Raw genomic sequence first — 25,668 nt, 5'->3', positions numbered from 1 at the left:
CCCATCCACAGGACAAGGAATAAGGGGGAGATTTATCAAAACCTGTGCTGAGGAAAAGCAATTCTTTCAGTTTTAAAGAGGCCTGTGAAAAATTTAATAAGCAATCTAGTTTCTTTGGGCAACTGCACCGCTCTTCCTCTACACGGTTTGATAAATTTCCCCCTAAGTGTCTGATCATGGAGGTGGTTCTGACTGCTGAGACCCCCCCCCCCCCAATGATTCCCTGACCAGCGCCCTGACTCTCCTCATGCACAAAACTGCTCTGTGTACTGAATAGTGGTCAAAACGCCCCCCTCTGTACATTGCTATGGGAATGATGCATGTCTACCTCCCCTCTGTGCATTCAGCCCTAATTAACTGCCCATTCATTTCTACAGGATTCTGCAGCAGGTGTTCCTTATAAAAATATCACTTAGAATCCCTTTGAAGTCAATGGGGCTTGAATTTGGGCGGAATTCTGTTCAGCAAGCGTTGCAGAATTGAGGAAATTCTGCGGTGTGAACATAACCTAAGCAAGAAAATTCATTTATCAGTTCACAACTAATACAAAGTGTGGTGTGTGTAAGTACGCGCCAATGTAAATAATAAACAGGCTGCAGTGCTCACCCATTCAAGTCAGGCCCCCTACTGATCTGATTGATAGCCTTTCCACATTATAGATCCATTTTAAAGGGGTACTCTGGCCTTAAGACATCTTATTCTCTATCCAAAAGGATAGGGGATAAGGTTAGAGATGAGCGAACTTACAGTAAATTCGATTCGTCGCGAACTTCTCAGCTCGGCAGTTGATGACTTTTCCTGCATAAATTAGTTCAGCTTTCCGGTGCTCCGGTGGGCTGGAAAAGGTGGATACAGTCCTAGGAAAGAGTCTCCTAGGACTGTATCCACCTTTTCCAGCCCACCTGAAAGCTGAACTAATTTACGCAGGAAAAGTCAACTGCCGAGCCGAGAAGTTAGTGACGAATCGAATTTACTGTAAGTTCGCTCATCTCTAGATAAGATATCGGGCCGCTGTGGACCCCCGCAATCTTGCATTCAGTACCCACTTCAGGGAGCCGCACGCCGCGCTGCCAGCTCAGAATCTACCATGTGACGACCACAGGGCTGGAGTATTGTAAAGTCACGCCCCGCCCCCGCTATGCAAGTCTATGGGAGGGGGCGTGACGGCAGTCACGCCCCCTCCCATAGACTTGCATAGCGGGGGGCGAGGCGTGACGTCACACGGGGGTGGAGTCCTGACGTCACGATACTCCAGCCCCATGGTCGTCACACGGCAGATTCTGAGATGGCAGTGCGGCGTGCGGCTCCCTGAGGTGGGTGCTGAATGCAAGATTGCGGAGGGAACCCCACGGTCAGACATTTTATCCCCTATTCTTTGTATAGGGGATAAGATGTCTTAGGGCTGCAGTACCCCCTTTAAATCCTAAAGAACCACTTAAAAAAAAAAAAAAAAAAAAATTTCTATCCTTACCAAAATGGGTCCCCAATGAAACTAAAATCACATCCCCCGAAACCTCATTAAATACAATCCGTCACTGTTTTATTAAGAAACAAAGCAGTCACTAAACCTCCAACTCCAGAATGCTTGGATGTGACCCCTGAAGAGTGAACTGACCCCATGTTGCCTGGTTCGGTCAGACACTGTAGAAAACCATTCATTGGACATCAGATAGTGGCCGGAAAATAAATAGTAATAGACAGGCTCCTATCTCTATTATTAAAAGGCTTTATACAGCTTCTATGGAACAAATGTATTTACAGAATGTTACACTGATTTCTTGGGTTCAGTCTGCTGCAAAACGCTTCCCTGAACAGCAACAGAAGTGGTTGACCCCGGGGACGCTCTTCATCCTTCCACCATGTGACCTGCCGTCACATTTCCCAGTTCAGTCACTTTTACAAAATCCTCCCTAGGTAAACAAATGGACTGAGTGTGCTGGGCATAAGACGACCCTTGTATACAGGTCACTACCTTACAGCTATGCTCTTATATATATTGCTAAATGGTGCAACAATACGCACTGAAGGGTTAAGGGCCGGACGATAAGCTTGGATCATCCTTCTACTTGTCTCCGTTTAGAATTGTGCTTTTTAAGTAGAATTTCCTGTGTCCATTGCCCCCCCGGCTTGTGGTGACCTCGGTTTTCTTGCCATCACCGGTCCGATCTGATACGGTGCTGATACTTTACAATAAAATCTGCTGCTTCTGAATAACTTCCAGAACTAAAAATGTGTTCATAATACAAATAGCAGGAATTGAAGATTTGCTTTGTGTTTAAAGCATCTTCGTGCAGCACCGGCCAAGGCTTGTAACAGTTCTAGGTCATAGCTGTGATAGTCCTTGTGACCTTCTTTCGTCTACCACTTCCCTCTTTTGCTCCAGTCCTTTGGCGTGAAGTGCAGACACTTGGAATCTATCCTCAGAATCCTTTTCAGCATGGCTCTTTCATGACCATCGACAATGTCTTCTGAGAGTGTCAGGATATACTGCCCCTGAAAGAAACATGGCCAACGTCATAATGGATAAAGCAGAGACTGTGCTGCTAATATGGAGGCTAGAGATGAGCGAACTTACAGTAAATTCGATTCGTCACAAACTTCTCGGCTCGGCAGTTGATGACTTATCCTGCATAAATGAGTTCAGCTTTCAGGTGCTCCCGTGGGCTGGAAAAGGTGGATACAGTCCTAGGAGACTCTTTCCTAGGACTGTATCCACCTTTTCCAGCCCACCGGAGCACCTGAAAGCTGAATTAATTTATGCAGGATAAGTCATCAACTACCGAGCGGAGAAGTTCGTGATGAATCGAATTTACTGTAAATTCGCTCATCTCTAGTTCCGACCAGTCCTGGCTGCAAGTGTGTATAATAGTATATACAGATTTCAGACTCATGCTGGAGTCCTAAATCTCAGACTGCAGCTGGGACACAGACAAGCTCAGCACTGCTCCCTGCAGTCTGAGATTTAGGACTCCAGCATGTGTCTGAAATCTATATTAAAAAAAAAAAAAAAAAAAAAAGGCTAAAGTGAGTTTTGATATGTTTTTCCCACCTTTTTTTGCGGTTTAGTAGTAAAGCATACATATACCTTGTAGTAATTGATGAGGTTCAGATACTGCAATGTAGAGATGACATCTTCCTTTTTAATACTGGTGATCTCACTGATCTCACTAAAAGGGATATAAAAAAAAAAATAAAGAAAAACACAGCATAATTGTGATTTGGGATTCCACTACAATGGACAACAATATTATTGATGGAACCCATTTTCGTTATACAACACTGACACACTTGTTTTGTTTCATATCTTACTTAATGGTTATTTGTGGCCTCTCCCCGGTTTCCGTCTTCAGCTCCATTAAAATCTCTAAAATTGTCTGAGACCAGTAACTGCGGTAGGAGAGGAGACCCAAATCTGACAGCGGCTTCTCAGGAGTACCAGTCTTCCCCTCCACTTTAGACAATTCATAACCTAAATTGGAAAAAAAAAATAGTAAGAGACATTAGAAAACTGGGAGGAAGACAAATCATGTCAATCATGTGAACAGCAAAGGCTAAGATGCCGACTTACTGAATTCTATGAGGAGTTTCCCGTATCCTCTCCTTTGATAAGGTGGTAGTGTTAAGATACAAGCAACGTTATAGTCCTCTGTAGACTCCTTCTCCTGCACATGGAGAGAACATACATGTGATTATTGTGAATATGATTTTATTAGAGTTGAGAAACAATAAATAATACATTGTTGAATTTAATGGGTATACTTAATTTAAAACGTTATCCCCTATTTAAAGTTTAGAGCGTAGTGTACAAGTGTGGTCAGAAGACCATAGAGACCTGAGCAGCTGGGGGAATCAGCAGCAGTGGAATATATGAATGAATATATATATATATATATATATATATATATATATTTATTTATTTTATTTTATTTTTTTTTTATGCTGCCACCCTGGGCACTTTTAATAGTAAAATCTATTTTCTGGAATACCCCTTTGAGCCTTTAGTTATCCAGACAACATTGCTCCTATTTTAAAGGAAATCGGTCAGCAGTAATACCTGCACTAAACCTGTCACAAAGGCTTGTAGTGCGGGTGATGCTGATCAAAACAACACTCACGGCTTCCAGATTCGCCCAGCCGTTCCGTCGCAATTTGCCTTTTTCTTTTTATGCAAATGAGGACCTTGGGGCATGGGTGGAGCTCCGAACCGAGCTAGGGGCACACAGACGTCACCTTCGCTGGGCGGGCTCTCCACCCAGCTCATCAATATTCATAACCCCCCCTCCCTGCTCTTGTGCCCTGTGTTAGTGTACAGCGCATGCGCCACTTCCTGGGTACTACCAGTGGAGACACATGTGCCGTACACTAACACGGGGTGCAAGAGCAGGGAGGGGAGGGGGGGGGGTTATGATGAGCCGGGTGGACTGCCCGTCCGGTGAAGGGGACGTCAGCGTGTCCCTAGCTCGGTTTCAGAGCTCCGCCCATGTCCCAAGGACCTCATTTGTATAAAAAGAAAAAGGCGAATTGCGGCAGAACGGCTGGGCAAATTTGGACGCTGTGGGTATCATTTTAATAATCAAAGTGTTTATCTGTGTAAAAAATTCATATACTATCTGCCAGGGCTGTGGAGTCGGAGTCGGACAAAATTTTGTTTGGAGTCGGCAAACAATGCACCGACTCCAACTAAATTTAGATTGGAATAAAAAAAAAAAAAAGCACGTTTAAATGTCCCAATTCACAAAAAGTTATAATTAATGAATTCTCTACTGTAAGAAAAGACCAATGCATGTAGTGCCTCACGTATCCGCAAAACGAACACGTTAAGTGACCGTGAAGAAGCTTTTCATGTGCTTCACTATATGGCACACAACGCACAATTAGGAGCGGCAATTCTTATACTTTCCATAGTGTTGTGTTCTGCTGTTACAGGGAACCCATGGGTAACCTAGCCTCACTGATAAGGGATTAAGTAAATATGTTTTTTGCAGGACTAGAGACACTTGAACTATTGACCCTCCATTCCCTTCACTTATACAAGACTGAAGCTGTAAACCATCGGAAAAACTGCTCCCTTTGTTAGCTTAAACTTTTAAACATGACTATGGGATTCTACTAGAGAAATCATGTTTTATAATAAATGCCCCTTCCTAGATCCTCCCATTGCCCTATCTTCAGCAGCAGATCAGCACACAAAAAGGAGAAGGCAGCAGCTTCTGCCCAACTACCTCTCTCTGCTAGAAGAGCTTAGAAGAACTTGGTGGAACAGCTTCTTGGATTCAACTGTAAGTGTTTATAAATACATTTGCATATTAATACAGAGGAGTCGGGGAGTCTGAGTCTGAAGTACAAAGAACTGTGGAGTCGGAACATTTATCTACCGACTCCACAGCCCTGCTATCTGCCACTATTTCCCTTTCATGCTCCTAACATCATGTAGTGCTCGCCTCTATTCTATACCCAGTTTGTCGCAGCCAATGACCATGCCAAGACAAAAGTACTGGCAGTGCGAATAGGGCAAACATGGCTCTGTGTGCATTCCTGGCTTGTTAACCAGCCTGGGAGGGAGCGCAGCAGAGAGCCTTAGTGAGTACACCAGTGTTTCCCAACCAGGGTGCCTCCAGCTGATGCAAAACTACAACTCCCAGCATGCCCGAACAGCCAAAGGCTGTCCGGGCATGCTGGGAGTAGTAGTTTTGCACCAGCTGAAGGCACCCTGGTTGGGAAACACTGGAGTACACAGCACTCCTGAGACCCAGCGGAAGTTTCCACATGCAATGTGAGGGCAAGAGACATGCTTGATAAAGTGAACACCCCTTCCTTTGCAATGAACAGTCGGAGACTGAGCCTTTGAACAGAGGCTATTAGGCGGCAATAAAAAAAATAGAACAAGAGACTGACTGAACCACACAGGCAGGTTTATAAGGGTTAAAAAGTAAGCCAGTAGCTTGTGTTTTTATTTATTTTATATATTTTTTTATTAGTTTTTGACAGACTTTAAAAGGAATAACAACATGCAACATTATTCAGGATGTCAAAAGACGACAGAAATACCACAAGTGGCAAAAAACTTTATTAAAAGGGTATTCCGGGATCTAACATTTTATCCCCTATCCAAAGTATAGGGGATAAGATGTCCGTACGGGACCCCCCCCCCCCCGCAATCTCCCGGCAGCACCCGCATTGTACTTCACGCGTCCTCCATTCATGTCTACGGGAGGGGGCGTAACGGCTGTTACGCCTCCTCCCATAGACATGAATGGAGGGGGCGAGACGTACAATGCAGGTGCTGTAGGGAGATCGTGGGGGGTCCCAGCAATCAGATATCTTATCCCCGATCCTTTGGCTAGGGGATAAAATGTTAGATCCTGGAATATCCCCTTTAAATAAGATCAAACACTGGAGGACCTAGAAGCCCTGCGCATTTAACAAAAAGAAACCCACCTTTGAAAAGTAGCCGACAATGTGAAACCCCTTGGAGTCATACTCAGTCATAATGTAAAAGAGAAAGGGGTCTGTGTCATAGTATAGGGTCTTGTGGTCCAAAAAACATTTTGCCAGAAGGCAGAGATTCTGAGAGTAACTCTAAAAAAGAACAATAGACGAGTGAGAAATGTCAGACAAAAAAGAAATGTACGATATATCGCAATAGAATCGCGATAATTGCAGATTGCAATATAAAGAATTAGCCCTTTGCAAAATTTTGCGATTATGCATCCTATGCTCGGAGGAGAAAGAGTGGGAGGAGCTGTGATTAACCCCACCATGGCTGGCTGACGTTAATATACGGCCCAGCCATGCGGCATATCTATGAAGCGAGCTTAGGAGCTCAGCCCGCTTCATACTGGTTAAGGCCGGACATCACCAATCTGGGGGATGTCTGGCATTAACCTTTTAGACGCCGCAATCAAAGTTGGTTGCAGCATCTAAAATGCCAAAACCAAGTGCCGGTAACTCAGTGGAGTTAATCGGGACATCTGCTGCAAAAACAGAGTCCCGATAAGCTGAGGGGACGGGCAGAGGGTCTCTACCTGCCTCCTTACCGTCCGATCAGCACTCCAATAAAGCAGGCAGCCTCAGCAGCCTGCAGTAATGGAGCGCCGACAACACTGATCAATGCTTTGGTACAGCATTGTTCAGTGCCTGTAATCACAAGATTGCATCTAATAGTCCCCTTGGCAGTGTTTTCCTAAAAGTGTGTCTCCAGCTGTTGCAAAACTACAACTCCCAGCATGCCCGACAGCTAAGTTTTGATTACATCACTGTTAAAGGGGTACTCTGGTGGAACACTTTTTTTAAATCAACTGGTACCATAAAGTTAAACAGATTTGTAAATGACTTCTATTAACAAATCTTAATCCTTCCAGTAATTATTAGCTGCTGAATACTACAGAGGAAATTCTTTTCTTTTTGGAGCACAGTGCTCTCTGCTGACATCTCTGTCCATTTTAGGAACTGTCCAGAGCAGCATATGTTTGCTATGGGAATTTTCTCCTACTCTGGACAGTTCTTAAAATGGACAGAGATGTCAGCAGAGAGCACTGTGCTCCAAAAAGAAAATAATTTCCTCTGTAGTATTCAGCAGCTAATAATTACTGGAAGGATTAAGATTTTTTTTTTAATAGAAGTAATTTGCAGAACTGTTTAACTTTCTGGCACTAGTTGACAAAAAAAAAAAAAAAAAAAAGAAGAGTTTTCCACCAGAGTTCCCCTTTAATAGCTGTGGACTACACACAGAGCAAACTCTTTAGTGAACGACATCTAGCACTTTGTCTATGCACAGTACTGAAAGGTGGGCAGTCCAGAAGGTAATAACAGATTTTATTACAACTAAAGCCCCTAAAGTGAAAACTAATGCAGAATCTCCATCAGAGTTACAGGTTTCTCCTGCCTTCAGCTAGGGGCCGACTCTCCCTCGGAATAGACTGCCTGTGTCTCATTTAAGAGCCCTTGTACCTTATTCTTGCGTCCGTCTATTTCAAAGAATGAGATTGTGCCTTTTCTGTAGATTTCATTTCCCGGGGGATGTCGCAAGTTACATTTAGTCTGTGAACAATGGAAAGAAAAGAACACAATTCAATGAAGTCACTGTGTTATTTTAGGGGTCCTATTTATAGAAAGTCTTTTCTGCAGGGTCTCACGTACCAGGTGTCTTTGTAGACATTTAAGACTTTTTAGATACTTAAGGCAGAATTCGCATAAATAGAGGACAGGTAACACGGTCAGCTCCTGTGGGTATGGCGAAAAGTACCAAGGCTTAAGCCGATGTCGGCCTAGTTCAATGCACTCTATGTTTTTCATGCGAGTTATGATGTCATCATGGCTCCGGTCAGACACCAAGCTACCGGTCATGCGAGGCGCTGAAGGAATTCCATCTGAGCTGTCTTGAGAATCCTGAACAATGGCACAAATTAAAGTAAGAACTTCATCTTATTTGAGACAAATCTTCATGCAACAACCGGCTTAGATGGGAGATTGCTGACACATTCATTCCTTAGTCCTTACCTCGTCTGCACTTAGGCAGTTTGATTTCCGCTTGCGTCCTGAAGGTACAGCAGGGGCAGTAGGCCTGCGTGCAGCTCCATTCTGAGGACAAAACCGCAAATCTACATCAACAACCAATCAAGTGTTCCTTCTAGAGCTAGAATAAGCTAAGTAGGTTTGAAAGTCATTTAAAAAGGAGCTAACAGGAGGGTTTTTTTTTTAAAATCTTTTTTTAAGAACTAGGCCCATTGTACATTATAAAAAAAATTAAATAAACCATTACTTACCTCCAGTCTTCCTGCGGTGCTTCCAGTGTCCCTGAGCATCATGATTTCTGCTAAGAGGAGCATTGACTGGGGACTGGATCAGGACACTGGAGGTACCACAGAAGCACTGGAGGTAAGTACAGTTTTTTTTCCATATAGTATATAATGGGCAAAGTTTTAAGTAAATAAAAAAAAAAAAAAAAAAAAAAAACACCTCCCGCAGGATAACACCTTAACAGTTTGCGATCAATTCAGAATTTTCTGTGTACAGTGACCCACTGACCTACGATGGCCCCGACATACGATAATTTCAACATGCGATGGCCTCTCAGAGGCAGCATCAACATACGATGCTTTTTGTATGTCGGGGCCATCGCAAAAACGGCTATCCGGCAGCGCTGACTGCTTCACCATTTAAGGTGCCCCGTGTGGGTCACTCACCTGTACCGGCACTCCGAACCGTCCTCTTCGGAATCCCCTGCACTGCCGGCGCTCTCCATAGTCGTAATCACGTCATCACGCACGCCGTCCCGTCATCCAATAGGAGCGGCATGAGCAGCGATGTGATGATGGCGATGAAGAGACGCTGCAGAGACGGTCCGGGGACACGGCAACAGCGATGGAGGGCGACATCCAGGGCAGCGGTGAGCGGCGGGGACAGGTGAGTACTGTATAACCTCCTATACCAGTGGTCTTCAACCTACGGACCGCCAGATGTTGCAAAACTACAACTCCCAGCATGCAGTTGGCTGTCCGAGCATGCTGGGAGTTGTAGTTTTGCAACATCTGAAGGTCCGCAGGTTGGAGACCACTGTCCTATACTTTACATTTCACGGATCCCTCAACATATGATGGTTTAAACTAACGATCGTTCATTTGGAACGGATTACCATCGTATGTTGAGGGACCACTGTATATTTCTAAATCAATCTTTGTCATAAAGGTTCATAAATGTGAGCTATAGACCCATCAGATTTTTCAATTTGAGGTCCGAAAATGAATTTGATAAAAACAAAACAAGTAAAAAATATTAGACTTGGTAATTTTTTTAAATAAGGGAAATGTATCCAAAATCACATATCTGTGAGTGGCTTAAAGGAGTAGTCCAGTGGTGACCCAGTGGTGAACAACTTATCCCCTATCCTAAGGATAGGGGATAAGTTTGAGATCGCGGGGGGTCCGACCACTGGGGCCCCCTGCAATCTCTCTGTACTGGGGCCAGGCTCTCCGGCCAGATAGCGGGTGTCGACCTCCGCACGAAGCGGCGGCCGACACGCCCTCTCAATACAACTCTATGGCAGAGCCGGAGCGCTGCCTTCAGCAAACTCCGGCTCTGCCATAGAGATGTATTGAGGGGGCGTGTCGGCCGCCGCTTCGTGCGGAGGTCGACACCCGCTATCTGGCCGGAGAGCCTGGCCCCAGTACAGAGAGATTGCAGGGGGCCCCAGTGGTCGGACCCCCCGCGATCTCAAACTTATCCCCTATCCTTAGGATAGGGGATATGTTTTTTCCACTGGACTACCCCTTTAAGTATGTGAACCTGCTTTCAGTATCTGGTAGGACCCCCTTGTGCACAATTTTAGGTAACTGTTTGGTCCTGCACGTCGGTTTGGAAGAATTTTAACTCATTGCTTTGTATAAAACAGATTCAGCTGTTATGTAGGTGGGTTTTCTCCTGTGAGCTGCTCACAGACCTTCCATATTGCTGTTCAATGGGGGAGATTTATCAAAGGATTTTGACTGGTTTTTCCCATCTAAATTTGTCGCACAGAAAGTCGAAGTCTAAATATGTGTGACTTTTGCTTTAGAGGATTTTTAGAACATGATGCATTCTAGTCTATTTTAGACTATGTCAGACCATGCTGCAGCAGGTTTAAATACAGTAAAGCATAGATCACGTGGTCCGTGCGCATAATTTATCAAGAGCCGTGCGACTTTTGATAAATTAGGCGCACAATAGACTGGCCTAACGCTCTGTAGATTGGTCTATATTGATGCGGGAAATAGACAGCTTTGATAAATCTCCCCCAATGAGTCAAAACACGGCTCAATCAATTTCCTGCAGAGTCACAAACAATCCCTGGATCACTCATGAGTCGCTTAAAGGGGTACTCCGGTGGAAAACAATTTGAAAAGAACTGGTGCCAGAAAGTTAAACAGACTTGTAAATTACTTCTATTAAATAATCTTAATCTTTCCAGTACTTATCAGCTACTGTATACTACAGAGAAAGTTCTTTACTTTTTGAATTTATTTTCTGTCTGACCACAGTGCTCTCTGCTGACACCTCTGTCCATGTCAGAAATTGTCCAGAATAGGAGCAAATCCCCATAGAAAACCTCTCCTCCTCTGGGCAGTTCCTGACATGGACAGAGGTGTCAGCAGAGAGCACCGTGGACAGACATTCAAAAAGAAAAAAACTTCCTATGGGGCATACAGCAGCTGATAAGTAATGGAAGGATTAAGATTTTTTAACAGAAATAATTTACAAATCTGTATAAGACTTTCTGGCACCAGTTGATTTAAAATAAATAGTTTTCCACCGGAGTACCCCTTTAAAGAATACCTGTCATGTGTAAAAACTTTTGACATGTCTTAGCGATACGTCAATAGTTCTGATAGGCGGGGCGTGAGTGTTCAGTCCTCCACCGATCAGTAGAACGAGCTGGGAGAAATTCACGCTCAGCCGATTCTCTTCCGACTTCGTGTCACGTGATCGAGATAAGCTCATAGACTTACATACCGTATTTTTCGCCGTATAAGACGCACTTTTTCTTACCCAAAACTGGGGGGGGGGGGGGGGAGTTGGTGCGTCTTATACGGCGAATACCTGCGGCCATCAATGGCCGGGACCCGCCGCTAATTCAGGACATCACCGATCGCGGTGATGCCCTGTATTAACCCTTCAGACGCGGCGATGAAAGCTGACCGCCTAATCTGAAGCGAAAATAACACTAACCCGGCTGCTCAGTCGGGCTGTTCGGGACCGCCGCGGTGAAATCGCGGCGTCCCGAACAGCTTACAGGACACCGGGAGGGACCTTACCTGCCTCCTCGGTGTCTTCTCCGTGCCGGGATCCCCTGCGCTCTCTTTCGACGTCATCACGTCGTCGCGCACTTGCCGTCATCCAATAGGAGCAGCGTGCGTAGCGGCGTGATGATGGCGACGGAGAGCATGGATCCCGGGGAAGAAGAAGTCCGGAGTGTCGGGGACACCACGGGGATGCGGCGACAGCGATGGAGCGACATCCAGGGCACCGGTGACGCGTCCGGAGCGGCGGGGACACGTGAGTACTACCTCCTATACCAGTGGTCTTCAACCTGCGGACCTCCAGCTGTTGCAAAACTACAACTCCCAGCATGCCCGGACAGCCAACGGCTGTCCGGGCATGCTGGGAGTTGTAGTTTTGCAACAGCTGGAGGTCCGCAGGTTGAAGACCACTATTGGGTTCAGAATCTTTATTTTTTTTTAGATTTTGCACCTATAAATAGGGTGCGTCTTATACGCCGGTGCGTCCTATAAGGCGCAAAAATACGGTAGCGAGTTTGTCTCGATCACGTGACACAGAGGTGGGAGAGAACGTGCCGAGCATGAACTTCCCCAGTATCATTCTCCTGATCGGTGGAGGCATGAACACTCAGACCCCTCAACCCCCCCCCCCCCCCCCCCCCCCCCCCCGCCGATCCAAGCTTTTGAAATGTCGCTGGGACATGTCAAAGTTATTTTTTTTTTCAAATGACCATTTAAATGTCATCATGGTTGGGATGTGTATTTGATTTATGAACTAGAGCTGTAAACAGAGGTCCTTTACCTGTGGGAATACTGAGGCTTGCGTGGTCTCCGGTGCTGGTGGAACCGGTGGCTGGTGACACGACTTCTACTTTTCGCTTCTGCAAGACGGCAATGTGACATGCACACAGGTGTTTAGAGAAAAGCATATGACACGATGCGCAGTATGGCGAATACTGAAGGCAGTGGAGGGGGACAGACATGAACGGAAGTATGGGAGACAATATCTTACTGGAACAGGGAGAGATTTTCCTCCTCCCGCAGGGGCTGCAGCTGGAGGTAGGATGAGTTCAGGAATCTTCCTCTGTGGAGAAGGAATGACACAGGCTTATAACCCCCTGCCCACTAATGTGGGAGGGCCAGACGTTTGGATTGTACTTATTCACTTTATGGTATGGGAGAGACACTTGTAGCACTTCACTGGGACAGAGGATCAGATAGAATCTGCCTGTGTCATAAGTCTGTGCAGCAGATACCCATATGCACAATGGCCACTTGTCTGGGTTATAGGTATGACTGCCAGGGCAGCCACCAGTAGCCAGACACCCATGAAAAACATAAAAAAAAACAAAAAACACTAAGCATTAAGGCTCAATTGAAAGGAACCTGTTGCGTTAACCCCGCTGCCCTAACTGCAGGCAGCATGTTGTAGTGCAGGAGGAGATGAGCAGATCGATATATAGTTGTATGAAGAAATTAGAAATCCATCAGTCACTAGCTGGACTCATTTAATGCAGTGTTTTCCAACCTGGGTGCTTTCAGCTGTTGCAAAACTACAACTCCCAGCATGCCTGGTTTAAGGGGGTACTCCACTGGAAAAAAAATAATAAATTGAAATCAACTGGTGCCAGAAAGTTAAACAGATTTGAAAATTACTTCTATTAAAAAATCCTAATCCTTCCAGTACTTATCAGCTGCTGTATGCTCCACAGGAAGTTCTTTTCCTTTTGAATTTCCTTTCTGTCTGACCACAGGGCTCTCTGCTGACACCTCTGTCCATTTTAGGAACTGTCCAGAGTAGAAGCAAATCCCTATAGAAAACCTCTCCTGCTCTGGACAGTTCCTGACATGGACAGAGGTGTCAGCAGAGAGCACTGTGGTCAGACAAAAGAAATTGAAAAAGAAGAGAACTTCCTGTGGAGCATACAACATCTGATAAGTACTGGAAGGATTAAGATTTTTTTTTTTATAGAAGTAATTTACAAATCTGTTTAACTTTCTGGCACCAGTTGATGTAAAAAAAAAAAATAAAAAAAAAATAAAAACAATTAAAAATAAAAAAAGTTTTCCACTGGAGTACCCCTTTAATTACATGTTTTCCAAGGGAAGGGCATTTTATAAGTAAATAATTAAATGGGTTATGCATTGAAAAGTAACTTATCCCCTATCCACAGGATAGAGCATAAGTCAGTGTTTCCCAACCAGGGTGCCTCCAGCTGTTGCAAAACTACAACTCCCAGCATGCCCGGACAGCCGAAGGCTGTCCGGGCATGCTGGGAGTTGTAGTTTTGCAACAGCTGGAGGCACTCTGGTTGGGAAACACTGCTCTAATCTACTACAAACCATTAGGCTGGTTTTAAACAGTTACTTGTAGTATTTTTACTAGCCTGTTTGTTCAGTCAAATGTGAAAAGGTGTTTATTTTACAAGCAAAAAAACAAAACAAAATAAAGTGAGTGAAGAAGAAATTACAATGATGATTTTCTTAAATAAAACAAAGTTTGGTCACTGTACAATAACTATGTGCATCTTACTAATATGATCCTTTTTAGTTCCTCACCGGTTCAAGATCCCTGCTTGCTGTCAGTGCATGGAGAACCTCTTGTTTACATCCAGTTGCTGGAAACCCGTCCTGATCGTGTGAAACATAAAGTCTATTATAATGTTTCATAACTTTTCTCTACACAACGATGAAGCTTAAAGGGTACCTCTCATCAAAATAAACTTTTGATATATTATAGATTAATGTATGCAGAATAACTTTCCAATTGCATGTTATTAAAAAATATGCTTCTTTCTATTTAATTTTCCACTTTGAAGAAATGACCACTAGGGGTCTCCCTACCAGTCCTGGCAGCAAGCATTTCAGACTCATGCTGGAGTCCTAAACACTACGAGCTGCCAGTCTGCTTTGTTCACAAAGGAGAACACTCAGAGCTGCCAGCCTGCTTTGTTCACAGCCTGTTTGGCTGTGAACAAAGCAGGCTGGCAGCTCTGAGTGTTTAGGACTCCAGCATGAGTCAGAAATGCTTGCTGACTGGACTGATCGGGAAAAATACAATAGAAAGAAGCATATTTTTCATTAACATGCTATTGGAAAGTTATTCAACATTCATTAATCTAAAATATATCAAAAGTATATTTGATGAGAGGTACCCTTTAACCAAGATAAAACTGTATTTTTATTACAAAAAAAAGCAAGGTGTATCTAGAATAAGGGAGAATATTCTCCAAAACATACTAACATATGCTTCCATTTGTAGCATGCTTGTAACATTGAATAAAGCTTCTATATTTTCTTACAGTCCCATATGAGTCTGTTCGTGAACGCCAGAAATATACTGTAACTGAGCCTACCCGGCCATTCAAGGGGGCTGGGTGCCGGCGTTAATAGCCGACATGCGGCGATCGCCGCGGCCGGCTATTAAACCTTTAGATCGCCGCTGACAGCGGCGTATAAAAGGTGCCTTTATCCCATCCCTGGTGGTTCAGTGGGGTGGATCCCCCCCCCCCAACAACGCAGACCAGGCTTTATCAATCGAGCGCAGAGCACACAGATCTATGTGGTTTTATGGAACCACATTGATCTGTATGAGGAATCAAACGATTCCTCCTAAAAGTCCCCTAAGTGGACTAAAAGTGTAAAAATACATAAGTTTAACACACACACACATAATTAACCCTTTCCTTATTAAAAGTTAAAATCACCTTCCTTTTCCTAAATTACATCTAAAAAAATATATAAACATAATAAAAATAAACATATGTGGTATCGCCGCGTGCATAAATGTCCGAACTATAAAAATATATCTTTAATTAAACCGCAAGGTCAATGGCATCCGCACAAAAAAAATCCAAAGTCCAAAATAGCGTCTTTTTGGTCACTTTTTATACCATAAAAAAAAAAACACTAACACACTAACCTGTACGTGGAAAAATTAAAATGTTATAGGGGTCAGAAGATGACAATTTTAAATGTATAAATTTTCATGCATGAAGTTATGATTTTTTTCAAAAGTATGACAAAATCAAACCTATATAAGTACGGTATCATTATAATCGTATGGACCTACAGAATAAAGATTAAGTGTCATTTTTACAAAAAAAAAAATGTACTGCGTAGAAATGGAAGCCCTCACAAGTAAAAAAATAGATTTTTTCAAAAATTTTGTCGCGCAATGATCTTTTTTACCCGTTTCGCTGTGGATTTTTGGGTAAAATGACTGATGTCATTACAAAGCAGAATTTGTGGCACAAACAATAAGCCATCATATGGATTTTTAGGTGCAAAATTTAAAGGGTTATGATTTTTAAAAGGTAAGGAGGAAAAGACGAAAGCGCAAAAACAGAAAAACACTTGGTCCTTAAGGGGTTCTCCGGTGCTTAGACTTCTTATCCCCTATCCAAAGGATAGTGGATAAGATGCCTGATCGCGGGAGTCTCACCGCTGGGGACCCCCGTGATCTTGCACGCGACACCCCGTTTGTAATCAGTCCCTGGAGCGTGTTCGCTCCGGGTCTGATTACCGGCGACCACCGGGCCGGCGGCGTGTGACGTCACGCCTCCGCCCCCCGTGTGACGTCACGCTCTGCCCCTCAATGCAAGCCTACGGGAGGGGGCATGACAGCTATCAAGCCCCCTCCCATAGGCTTGCATTGAAGGGCGGAGCGCGACGTCACACGGGGGCGGAGGCGTGATGTCAAACGCCGCCGGCCCGGTGGTCGCCCGTAATCAGACCCGGAGCGAACACGCTCCAGGGACTGATTACAAACGGGGTGCCGCGTGCAAGATCACGGGGGTCCCCAGCGGCGGGACTCCCGCGATCAGGTATCTTATCCCCTATCCTTTGGATAGGGGATAAGATGTCTAAGCACCAGAGTACCCCTTTAAGAGGAGTCTGTAAAATGGCAAAATTCATACCGCCCTACTCTGCTATGAAAATAATAGTAGAATAAGTGACATCTACTTCAACAGGTTATCCCCAAGATTTTACGTTATCCCCTATCCACAGGATAGGGAGTTCCGACTGCTGGGACCCTCACTGATCACAAGAAAGAAGGACCCTAGAGCGCAGGGTGAATGGAGAGGCAGCTGGCACATTTATCCCTCCACTTAACTTATTCTCTACTGTACTCAAGTGGGAACAGAACAGCGGTCAAACATGTGCACTGATGCTCTAGTTACTGGGACCCAAAGAGCCTTTGTTCTTGTATAGGTCCCATGTTACCGAATTAGTTATCGCCTGTGGATAGTTTATACTTTTTAATCTCGGGGTAACTGCTTTGAGTATAAGCAGATCAACCATGCATGAATTATAGACTTATTTCGATGAGAGTCTTCATTTGATTTATTTTTACTGTTAAAGGGGTACTCCGGCGCTCAGACATCTTATCCCCTATCCAAAGGATAGGGGATAAGATGCCTGATCGCGGGGGTCCCGCCGCTGGGGACCCCCGTGATCTTGCACGAAGCACCCCAGTAAAAATCAGCTGTCATGCCCCCTCCCATAGGCTTGCATTGAGGGGCGGAGCGTGACGTCACACGGGGGCGGAGGCCCATGTCGCCGGTAATCAGACCCGGGGCGAACATGTGCCGGGGACTGATTTTAACTGGGGTGCTGCGCGCAAGATCACAGGGTCCCCAGCAGTGGGACCCCCGCGATCAGGCATCTTATCCCCTATCCTTTGGATAAGGGATAAGATGTCTAAGCGCCAGAGTACCCCTTTAAAAATAATCACATATCGGATGCTAATTTCAAGCAATAGCTTATTGTAAAGAGCTGACCTCCCAACCCTAGTTATATGGACAGGGAGACCTGGTCACTTACCACTTCCCTCTCCGGTGAGCTCGGTCTAGATCCAGACAGCCCATTCTTTGTTGGAGTCTTTGCTTCTTTTTTCGGAAATTGAATCTTTTTCAAGTCTAAGCGATCATGGGTGACCCACTCATCCAATCGCTTATTGACTAGGGAAGAGGGACAGATTTATTAATATTATTAAGGTGAACATAATTCTTAGATTGCTGTTGGTCAGAGATGCAAGTTGGGTTAAGCTATACACATCAGATGGTCGGGGCCAGTACAGCCAAAATCTGCGGGTGCGGCCTATGTTTACCCAATGTAAATTGGCATTATTATGAGCATTAATGTAGTGAGATGTATAGCGACTGGCTAGAGAGTAACTACCGTATTTTTCACCATATAAGACGCTCCGGCATATAGGACGCACCCAGTTTTAAAGGATAAAAATCCAGAAAATAAAGATTCAGAACCAAATACAATGTTAAGTATAGGACAGTGGTTTTCAACCTACGGATCTTCAGATGTTGCAAAACTACAACTCCCAGCATGCCTGGACAGCCGTTGGCTGTCCAGGCATGCTGGGAGTTGTAGTTTTGCAAAATCAGGAGGTCCGCAGGTTGAAGACCACTGGTATAGGAGGTAATACTCACGTGTCCCCGCCGCTCCGGACCCGTCACCGCTGCCCTGGATGTCGCCCTTCATCGCTGTTGCCGTGTCCCCGTCGCTCCGGAACGTGTCTGCTGCCCGGTATCCTCGCTCTCCGCCATCACGTCGATACGCACGCCGCTCCTATTGGATGATGGGACAGCATGCGCGATGACGTGATGACGTCGAAGGAGAGTGCCGGCCATGCAGGGGATCCCAGCACGGAGCAGACACACGAGGAGGCAGGTAAGGTCCCTCCCGGTGTCTTGTAAGCTGTTCGGGACGCCGCGATTTCACTGCGGCGGTCCTGAACAGCCCGACTGAGCTGCCGGGTTAGTGTCACTTTCGCTTCAGACGCGGCGGTCAGCTTTGATCGCCGCGTCTGAAGGGTTAATACAGGGCATCACCGCGATCGGAGATGTCTTGTATTAGCCGCGGGTCCCAGTCGTTGATGGCCACAGGGACCGCCGCGATAGGACAGGGTTTTAGGGTACGTTCCCACACGGCGTATTTGCTGCGTATTTGCTGCTGCGTATCATATTTTCCCTGTTGAAGTCAATGGGTAGGAAAATACGCAGCAGCAAATACGCAGCAAAATACGCCACGTGGGAATGCACACTCAATGTGTATTTGCACATCAACTTTTCCCCCCCAGTTTTGGGGAACAAAAAGTGCATCTTATACGGCGAAAAATACGGTAGTTGTTTTGAGGCTCCCATTGATCTCATGGGATTTTGCTGCTTAGTTCACACGTCTTAAGTTTTGTTGAACTTCTGCCAAGGAACTGGATTAATCGATTGATGTTCAATCCTCAGGCAGAATCCACTTCAAAGTCCCTTCTGTCAATGGAAGAGAGCTAATGTCCACAGCACATTGCTGAGAACTAGAGATGAGCGAATTTACAGTAAATTCGATTCGTCACAAACTTCTCGGCTCGGCAGTTGATGCCTTATCCTGCATAAATTAGCTCAGCTTTCAGGTGTTCCGGTGAGCACCTGAAAGCTGAACTAATTTATGCAGGAAAAGTAATCAGCTGCCGAGCCGAGAAGTTCGTGACGAATCGCATTTACTGTAAATTCGCTCATCTCTACTGAGAACGTAATTTCTACAAGGAATTTCCAGTGTGAATGGACCACAACTCATATTAATCAATGTTTTGATTAATGTGTTAGAACAATACCGTGTCTACTTACAGTCTATATAGTGAACATAGAACAGTTTCTTTGCAGTCAGATCTTTGACGCTCAGGATTTCTGCTAGAGCTGAAAATAAATAGAAACAGAAATATCATTAACCCAATGGTTTGTAGCACTTGGTCATTCCTATTGATCAGATAAACCCTTCTACTAATGAATCTGAACTGTTTCCTCCTTTATAAGATGTTCTCTGTGACGTGACTCCTCAGGGGCAATTTCCCCTACTAAACGGCAGATGGGTTGTAAACTTGGGACGTTGTATGTGCTACTTGTAGTTCATCCCAGCAGAGCTGCTGATACTTAGCGGATCTCCACTGTGGCTCATACACAGATTGAGGACTAGAGAATCTACAGTAACATTTGCCATCAATTAGTTTACTCTAAACAATGCGTTCTGCTTCCCAAGTGTTCTACTTTAGATACCACTTAAAACACAAATGCACTTTGCCTTTAAAGGGGTACTCCGGTGAACACCTTTTTTTCTTTTAAATCAACTGGTGGCAGAAAGTTAAACATATTTGTAAATTACTTCTATTAAAAAATCTTAATCCTTCCTGTACTTATTAGCTGCTGAATACTACAGAGGAAATTATTTTCTTTTCGAATGCTCTCTGATGACATCACGAGCACAGTGCTCTCTGCTGACGTTATTATAATAATAACACTTTATTTATTGTTGTCCTTAGTGGGATTTGAACCCAAGTCCCCAGCACTGCAAGGCAGCAGTGCTAACCACTGAGCCACCATGCTGCCCTTAGCAGTCATCTGCTATGCATGGTTGCGAAAATGGACAGAGATGTCAGCAGAGAGCACTGTGCTCGTGATGTCATCAGTGTTCCAAAAAGAAAGGAATTTCCTCTGTAGCATTCAGCAGCTTATAAGTACTGCAAGGATTAAGATTTTTTAATAGAAGTAATTTACAAATATGTTTAACTTTCTGCCACCAGTTGATTTAAAAGAAATAAAGGTTTTCACCGGAGTACTCCTTTAACAAAATAAAAATAAAATCACTTACGCCACTCCACTTCATTGTCTTGGTTCTTGCGGAGGACAGGAAGCCGACAACCTTCCACAATTTCTGCCTAGAAAAAGTAGAACACAAATCACATAAACGCCTTTACTGCAAACCTCTATGGCAGTGGTCTTCAGCCTGCGGACCTCCAGATGTTGCAAAACTACAACTTCCAGCATGCCCGGACAGCCAACGGCTGTCCGGGCATGCTGGGAATTGTAGTTTTGCAACATCTGGAGGTCCACAGGTTGTAGACCACTGCTCTATGGTATTTTCCCATTAAAGGTAATTGTTTGGTATCTCAAAAAAAATTGTATAATTTAACTAGGGGTGCAGGCAAAATAAACACAACAAGTCATACTCACCTATCATACTCCCCCTGCTGCTCATAGTACAATGACTTCTGATTAGGGATCGACCGATTATCGGTTTTGGCTGAAGTTACCTTGCCGATAATGCCCCTCCCTGGCCAGAGACCACGACCGAGACCACCGCCACCACATTGCCTCCCCCATCCCCGGTTTTATAATTACCTGTTCCCGGGGTCCGCGCTACTTCTGGCTCCTGCGGCGACCTGTGTGCTGCGCAGCGCAATGATGAGTGATGTCCTCAGCGCGACGTCACCGTCAGTGCGCACAGTGACAGCTCAGGACGCTGCCGGAGCCAGAAGGAGTGCGGACCCCGGGAACAGGTAATTATAAAACCGGGGATGGGGGAGGCAATGGGGCAGCGGCGGTGGTTGGACTAGGGAGGACCCCAGGACAGGCAGGGGGAGAGAAGCGGGTGGCGTCGGTCTCTGGCCCCGCAAAAGCCGCTGCAGTTCATTGATTTAAAACGCCCGCTTTAAATCATTGATCTGCCGGGCCGGGGAGGGGGTTAAACAGCCGATAACTTATACTGATATTCCGGTATAAGTTATCGGCTTGAAAGGTCGCAGATTATCGGTATCGGCCCTAAAAAAAAAAAAAACGATATCGGTCGATCCCTACTTCTGATACCCCGCTGATTGCCGCTCATTCCTACTTCTGATGTGAGAACAGGACCTTCTGCAGCCAATCACTGAATAAGGTACAACATCACTGATCAGCTGAGAATGCAGGTCCTGCACCAATATCTCACTGCGGAAGTACGAGCAAGTGGAGATCAACTGGGTACTGGAAGTCACGTGACTGGGACCATGAAAGGAGAGAATACATTTATTTTTGCTTCGCTCCATGCCGGATGACTGGCAATGGCTGGGCAGAGGCTTGAGACATCACGGTCACACCCCCCTCAATGCAAGTCTATGGGAGGGGGCGTGACAGCCATCACGCCCCTTGCCACAGAATTGCACTGAGGGGGCGTGGCTGACGCATCACGAGCGTGGCGTCACGAGCCCCCTGTGCTGCACCTGATGCTTTAGACGAACGCCGGGTGCAGCAGGGAGATTGCGGGGGTCCCCAGCGGCGGGACCCCCGCGATCAGACATCTTATCCCCAATCCTTTGTATAGGGGATAAGATGTCTAGGGGCAGAGTACTCCTTTAAGGTGAATTGACACATTGCATATTTGCGGCAAAAATTTCTTCAATGAAAATAACGAAAAGGGGTATTTCTATATTGTCAACTAGCAAAGTCATCCGCTCTCCACAGGATAGTGACCTGATCGATAGGGGTCCAACCTATTGGAAAGTTCTGGGAATCAGTGGGGGTTCTAATGGTTGGGCGCTTGAGTGTTTATTACCAATTCTTGCACGCTCGGATTGTTTATTTAGAAGAAACCTGTGAGTGCGTTTTGAACAATAAACCACAAGCATGTCTTTACGCAACTGGCATTTAATGTCCCAAAGCTGCCACTATGAAGTCTGTCCTTTCCAGCAATCCTACAGCTTTAAAAAAATATTAATGTACTGCCTATCCCAGTATTTCCTCAACCAGGGTGCCTCCAGCTGTGGCAGAACTACAACTACCAGCATGCCCGAACAGCCAAAGGCACAGTACATTGCTCAGGTGTCACTGGTGCTCCCATAGAGAATGCATGGAGCAAATGCAGAGTCCATGCTTTAAAGGGGAACTTGGCTGTTCAGCATTTGGAACAAACTGTTCCAAACGCTGGAGCTCGTGCTGTCATAGCCCCGCCCCCTATATGCAAGTCTATGGGAGGGGGCGTTACAGCTCCAGGTAACATTTTAGCAGAAAAAATTCTATACTTTTTGAATTTCTTTTTTGTCTTGTCCACAATTCTCTCTGCTGACACCTGATGCCCGTATCAGGAACTGTCCAGAGCAGGAGAAAATCCCCATTGAAAACCTATGCGGCTCTGGACAGTTCCTGATACGGACATCAGGTGTCAGCAGAGAGAATTGTGGACAAGACAAAAAAGAAATTCAAAAAGTTAAGAATTTTCTCTGTAGCATACAACTGCTAATAAGTACTGGAAGTAGGGATCGACAGATATCGTTTTTTTAGGGCCGATACCGATAATCGGTGCAGGTTAGGGCCGATAGCTGATAACTTATACCGATATTCCAATATAAGTTATCGGCTATTTATCCCCCCGCGACACCGCTGCAAATCATTGATTTAAAGCAGGCGCTTTAAATCAATGAACTGCAGCGGCTTTTGCGGTGCCATAGACCGCCGCCACCACCCGCTTCTCTCCCCCTGCCTGTCCGCGGGTCCTGAGTCCTATCACTGACACCGCCCCCCTGCCTGTCTGGGGGTCCTGAGTCCTATCACCGACACCGCTCCCCCGCCGCACAGCGTCCCCTACCGCCGCTGCCCCATTGCCTCCCCCATCCCCGGTTTTATAATTACCTGTTCCCGGGGTCCACTCTACATCTGGAACCGGTGGCGTCCTCCTGAGCAGTCACTGTGCGCACTGACGGTGACGTTACGTCACTCGTCATTGCGCACAGCATAACGCAGCAGGAGCAAGAAGTAGCATGGACCCCGGTCCCCGGGAACAGGTAATTATAAAACAAGGGATGGGGGAGGCAATGGGGCCGGGGCGGGGGGGGGGGGGGTGCGACACGGTGCGGTAGGGCGGTCGCGGTGCATTATCGGCAAGGTAATTGCCGATACCGATAATGCCCAATATCGTGATTATCGGCCGATAATTTCGGCCACACCGATAATCGGTCGATCCCTAACTGGAAGGGTAAAGATTTTTATATAGAAGTTATTTACAAATCTGTTTAACTTTCTAGCACCAGTTAATAAAAAAAAAAAGTTTTCCACCGGAGTACCCCTTTAAGTGCCCAAAAGCTATCTATCCGCTCCTGCAATCCTACAACTTTTATTATTCGTTTTCCGAACTCACGTCCACCGGTTTTGGGCGCATATGAATTGCAACCGTAAAGCGTAGACTTGGAAAACACAGGTGCAATACATATGCACCAAAACCGCCGGACATGAATTCATAAAACGAATAATAAAATGTAGGATTGCCTGAGCAGATAAATAGCTTTTGGGCACTTAGCCTAGGCTGTACATAGACTTGCTGGTTTGCAGAATGGGGCCCTAAAAATCCCCGCTGCTTAAAGCATGGACTCGGCACTTGCTCCATGCATCCTCTATGGGAGCGCCAGTGACACCTGAGGAATGTACTTATCCCCTAACCTGTGGATAGGGATATTTTTTTAAACTCTCGAGTATCCCTTTAACCTATATTCATCAGCACGACCTTTGTAGACTGTTACCATGGAAACACATCATCCCCACAACCGTGCTGCAGACGCAAAACTAGAGTTTAAGAAAACTTTCATACAATTATACTAAATGCTGTGAAACTTTTGAGAAAAAAAGAAACAAATCACTGAAGGTGATCACATTATGGGGGGAGATTTACCATAACCTGTAAAGAGGAAGAGTGGTGCAGTTGCTCTTCGCAACCAAATTGCAGGTTTTGATTTTTAAAAGTGAAAGTAGCAATCTGATTGGTTGCTATGGGCAACCACACAGCTCTTTCACAGCCAAATCACCCATGTGTCTACAGATCCAATGCAAGCCAATGTGTTTCCATGGTTACGGACAGCAGAGGCGCCCCACCCATTGTTTCTAACCCTATCGCAGATCTCAGATTGGGTGAGATTACAACCCTCATCCTCCACACAGGTCATGAGAAGCTTATTAATTGTCTTTATCCCGTCTACAGACACAGCGGTAGGCCGGCCCCCGGATTGGGCACAAACAGCCGCCTCCGTAATACAGATAAGAGCCAAAACGCTCTCAGGTTTATATAATATAACCCGAAACCCATGACCGGTACACAGGTATATCCAATACATAAGCGGAGACCATTGCAGTAAAGCGAAGCCCTCACCTCCGCCATGTTGGTTCTGGGTCCTCTTCCTTCTGTACTCAGCGCACGCTCCGCCTCTTCCTTGACCCCCGGGGCTGTCTAGAGCGCGCCCGATAGTAACGACCGCAAGGCGGGGATTTTTCAGAGAGAGCTAAAGAGCTGAAAACGTCTAAAAATATATCAGGACATGAGAATGGTTGGTATTAACTCCAGAACAGTGTCATATAAATAGTCAGGATTTGTAGAAGACAGGCTGAGCGGGCGCAGGGGGCCTTCAACGGCTGAGGGACGTTCAAATGGGGAGTGAAGAGTGTAGTACTGCGCATGCGTTGTCTATTAAGCGCGCATTCCCATACAGTTTTATGTGGTTATGTAGTTTACATTGTGCGCTGCCCAACCTGTAGCTCTCCAACCATTGCAAAAGTACTACAAGTTGTAGTTTTGCAGCAGCTGTAGTTAAAGGGGTATTCATATCAACTGGCTCCAGAATAGTTAAACAGATTTGTAAATTAGTTCTATTAAAAAATATTAAAGGGGTACTCCGGTGCTTAGACATCTTATCCCCTATCCAAAGGATAGGGGATAAGATGCCTGACCGCGGGGGTCCCGCCGCTGGGGACCCCCTTGATCTTGCACGCGGCACCCCGTTTGTAATCAGTCCCCGGAGCGTGTTTGCTCCGGGTCTGATTACCGTCGACCGTAGGGCAGGAGCGTTGTGATGTCACGCCTCCGCCCCCATTTGATGTCACGCTCCGCCCCTCAATGCAAGCCTACGGGAGGGGGCGTGATAGCTGTCACGCCCCCTCCCATAGACTTGCATTGAGGGGCGGAGCGCGACACGGGGGCGGAGGCGTGACGTCACACCGGCCGCCTTGCAGTCGACGGTAATCAGGCCCGGAGCGAACACACTTCGGGGACTGATTACAAACGGGGTGCCGCGTGCAAGATCAAGGGGGTCCCCAGCGGCGGGACCCCCGCGGTC

General features: G+C 45.8%; 2 protein-coding genes across 2 annotated transcripts in view; one reads left to right on the top strand and one right to left on the bottom strand.

Annotated features, from left to right (window-relative positions):
• Positions 1 to 1,708: 1,708 nt before the first annotated feature.
• On the bottom strand, positions 1,709 to 24,994 carry KAT5 (lysine acetyltransferase 5). The gene is given in 16 exon segments (XM_056527523.1): positions 1,709 to 2,493; positions 3,086 to 3,167; positions 3,310 to 3,469; positions 3,569 to 3,662; positions 6,439 to 6,579; positions 7,951 to 8,040; positions 8,140 to 8,388; positions 8,500 to 8,580; positions 12,556 to 12,604; positions 12,606 to 12,634; positions 12,766 to 12,837; positions 14,313 to 14,384; positions 17,580 to 17,716; positions 19,391 to 19,459; positions 20,409 to 20,475; positions 24,708 to 24,994. Coding segments are annotated over 16 exon segments (1,536 nt in total). The 5' UTR covers positions 24,717 to 24,994; the 3' UTR covers positions 1,709 to 2,358.
• The window catches only part of OVOL1 (ovo like transcriptional repressor 1), a 44,147-nt gene continuing 43,294 nt past the window's right edge, over positions 24,816 to 25,668 (top strand). Inside the window, exon 1 of the mRNA XM_056527526.1 lies at positions 24,816 to 24,882. The gene's annotated coding sequence lies outside the window, so the exon portion shown is untranslated. The remainder of the gene's footprint in view (positions 24,883 to 25,668) is intronic.

This window comes from Hyla sarda, chromosome 6 (genome assembly GCF_029499605.1).
Source record: "Hyla sarda isolate aHylSar1 chromosome 6, aHylSar1.hap1, whole genome shotgun sequence".
NCBI lineage: Eukaryota > Metazoa > Chordata > Amphibia > Anura > Hylidae > Hyla > Hyla sarda.
Note: the sequence above shows the minus strand (reverse complement) of the source record. Positions and strands in the feature narration are given on the sequence as shown.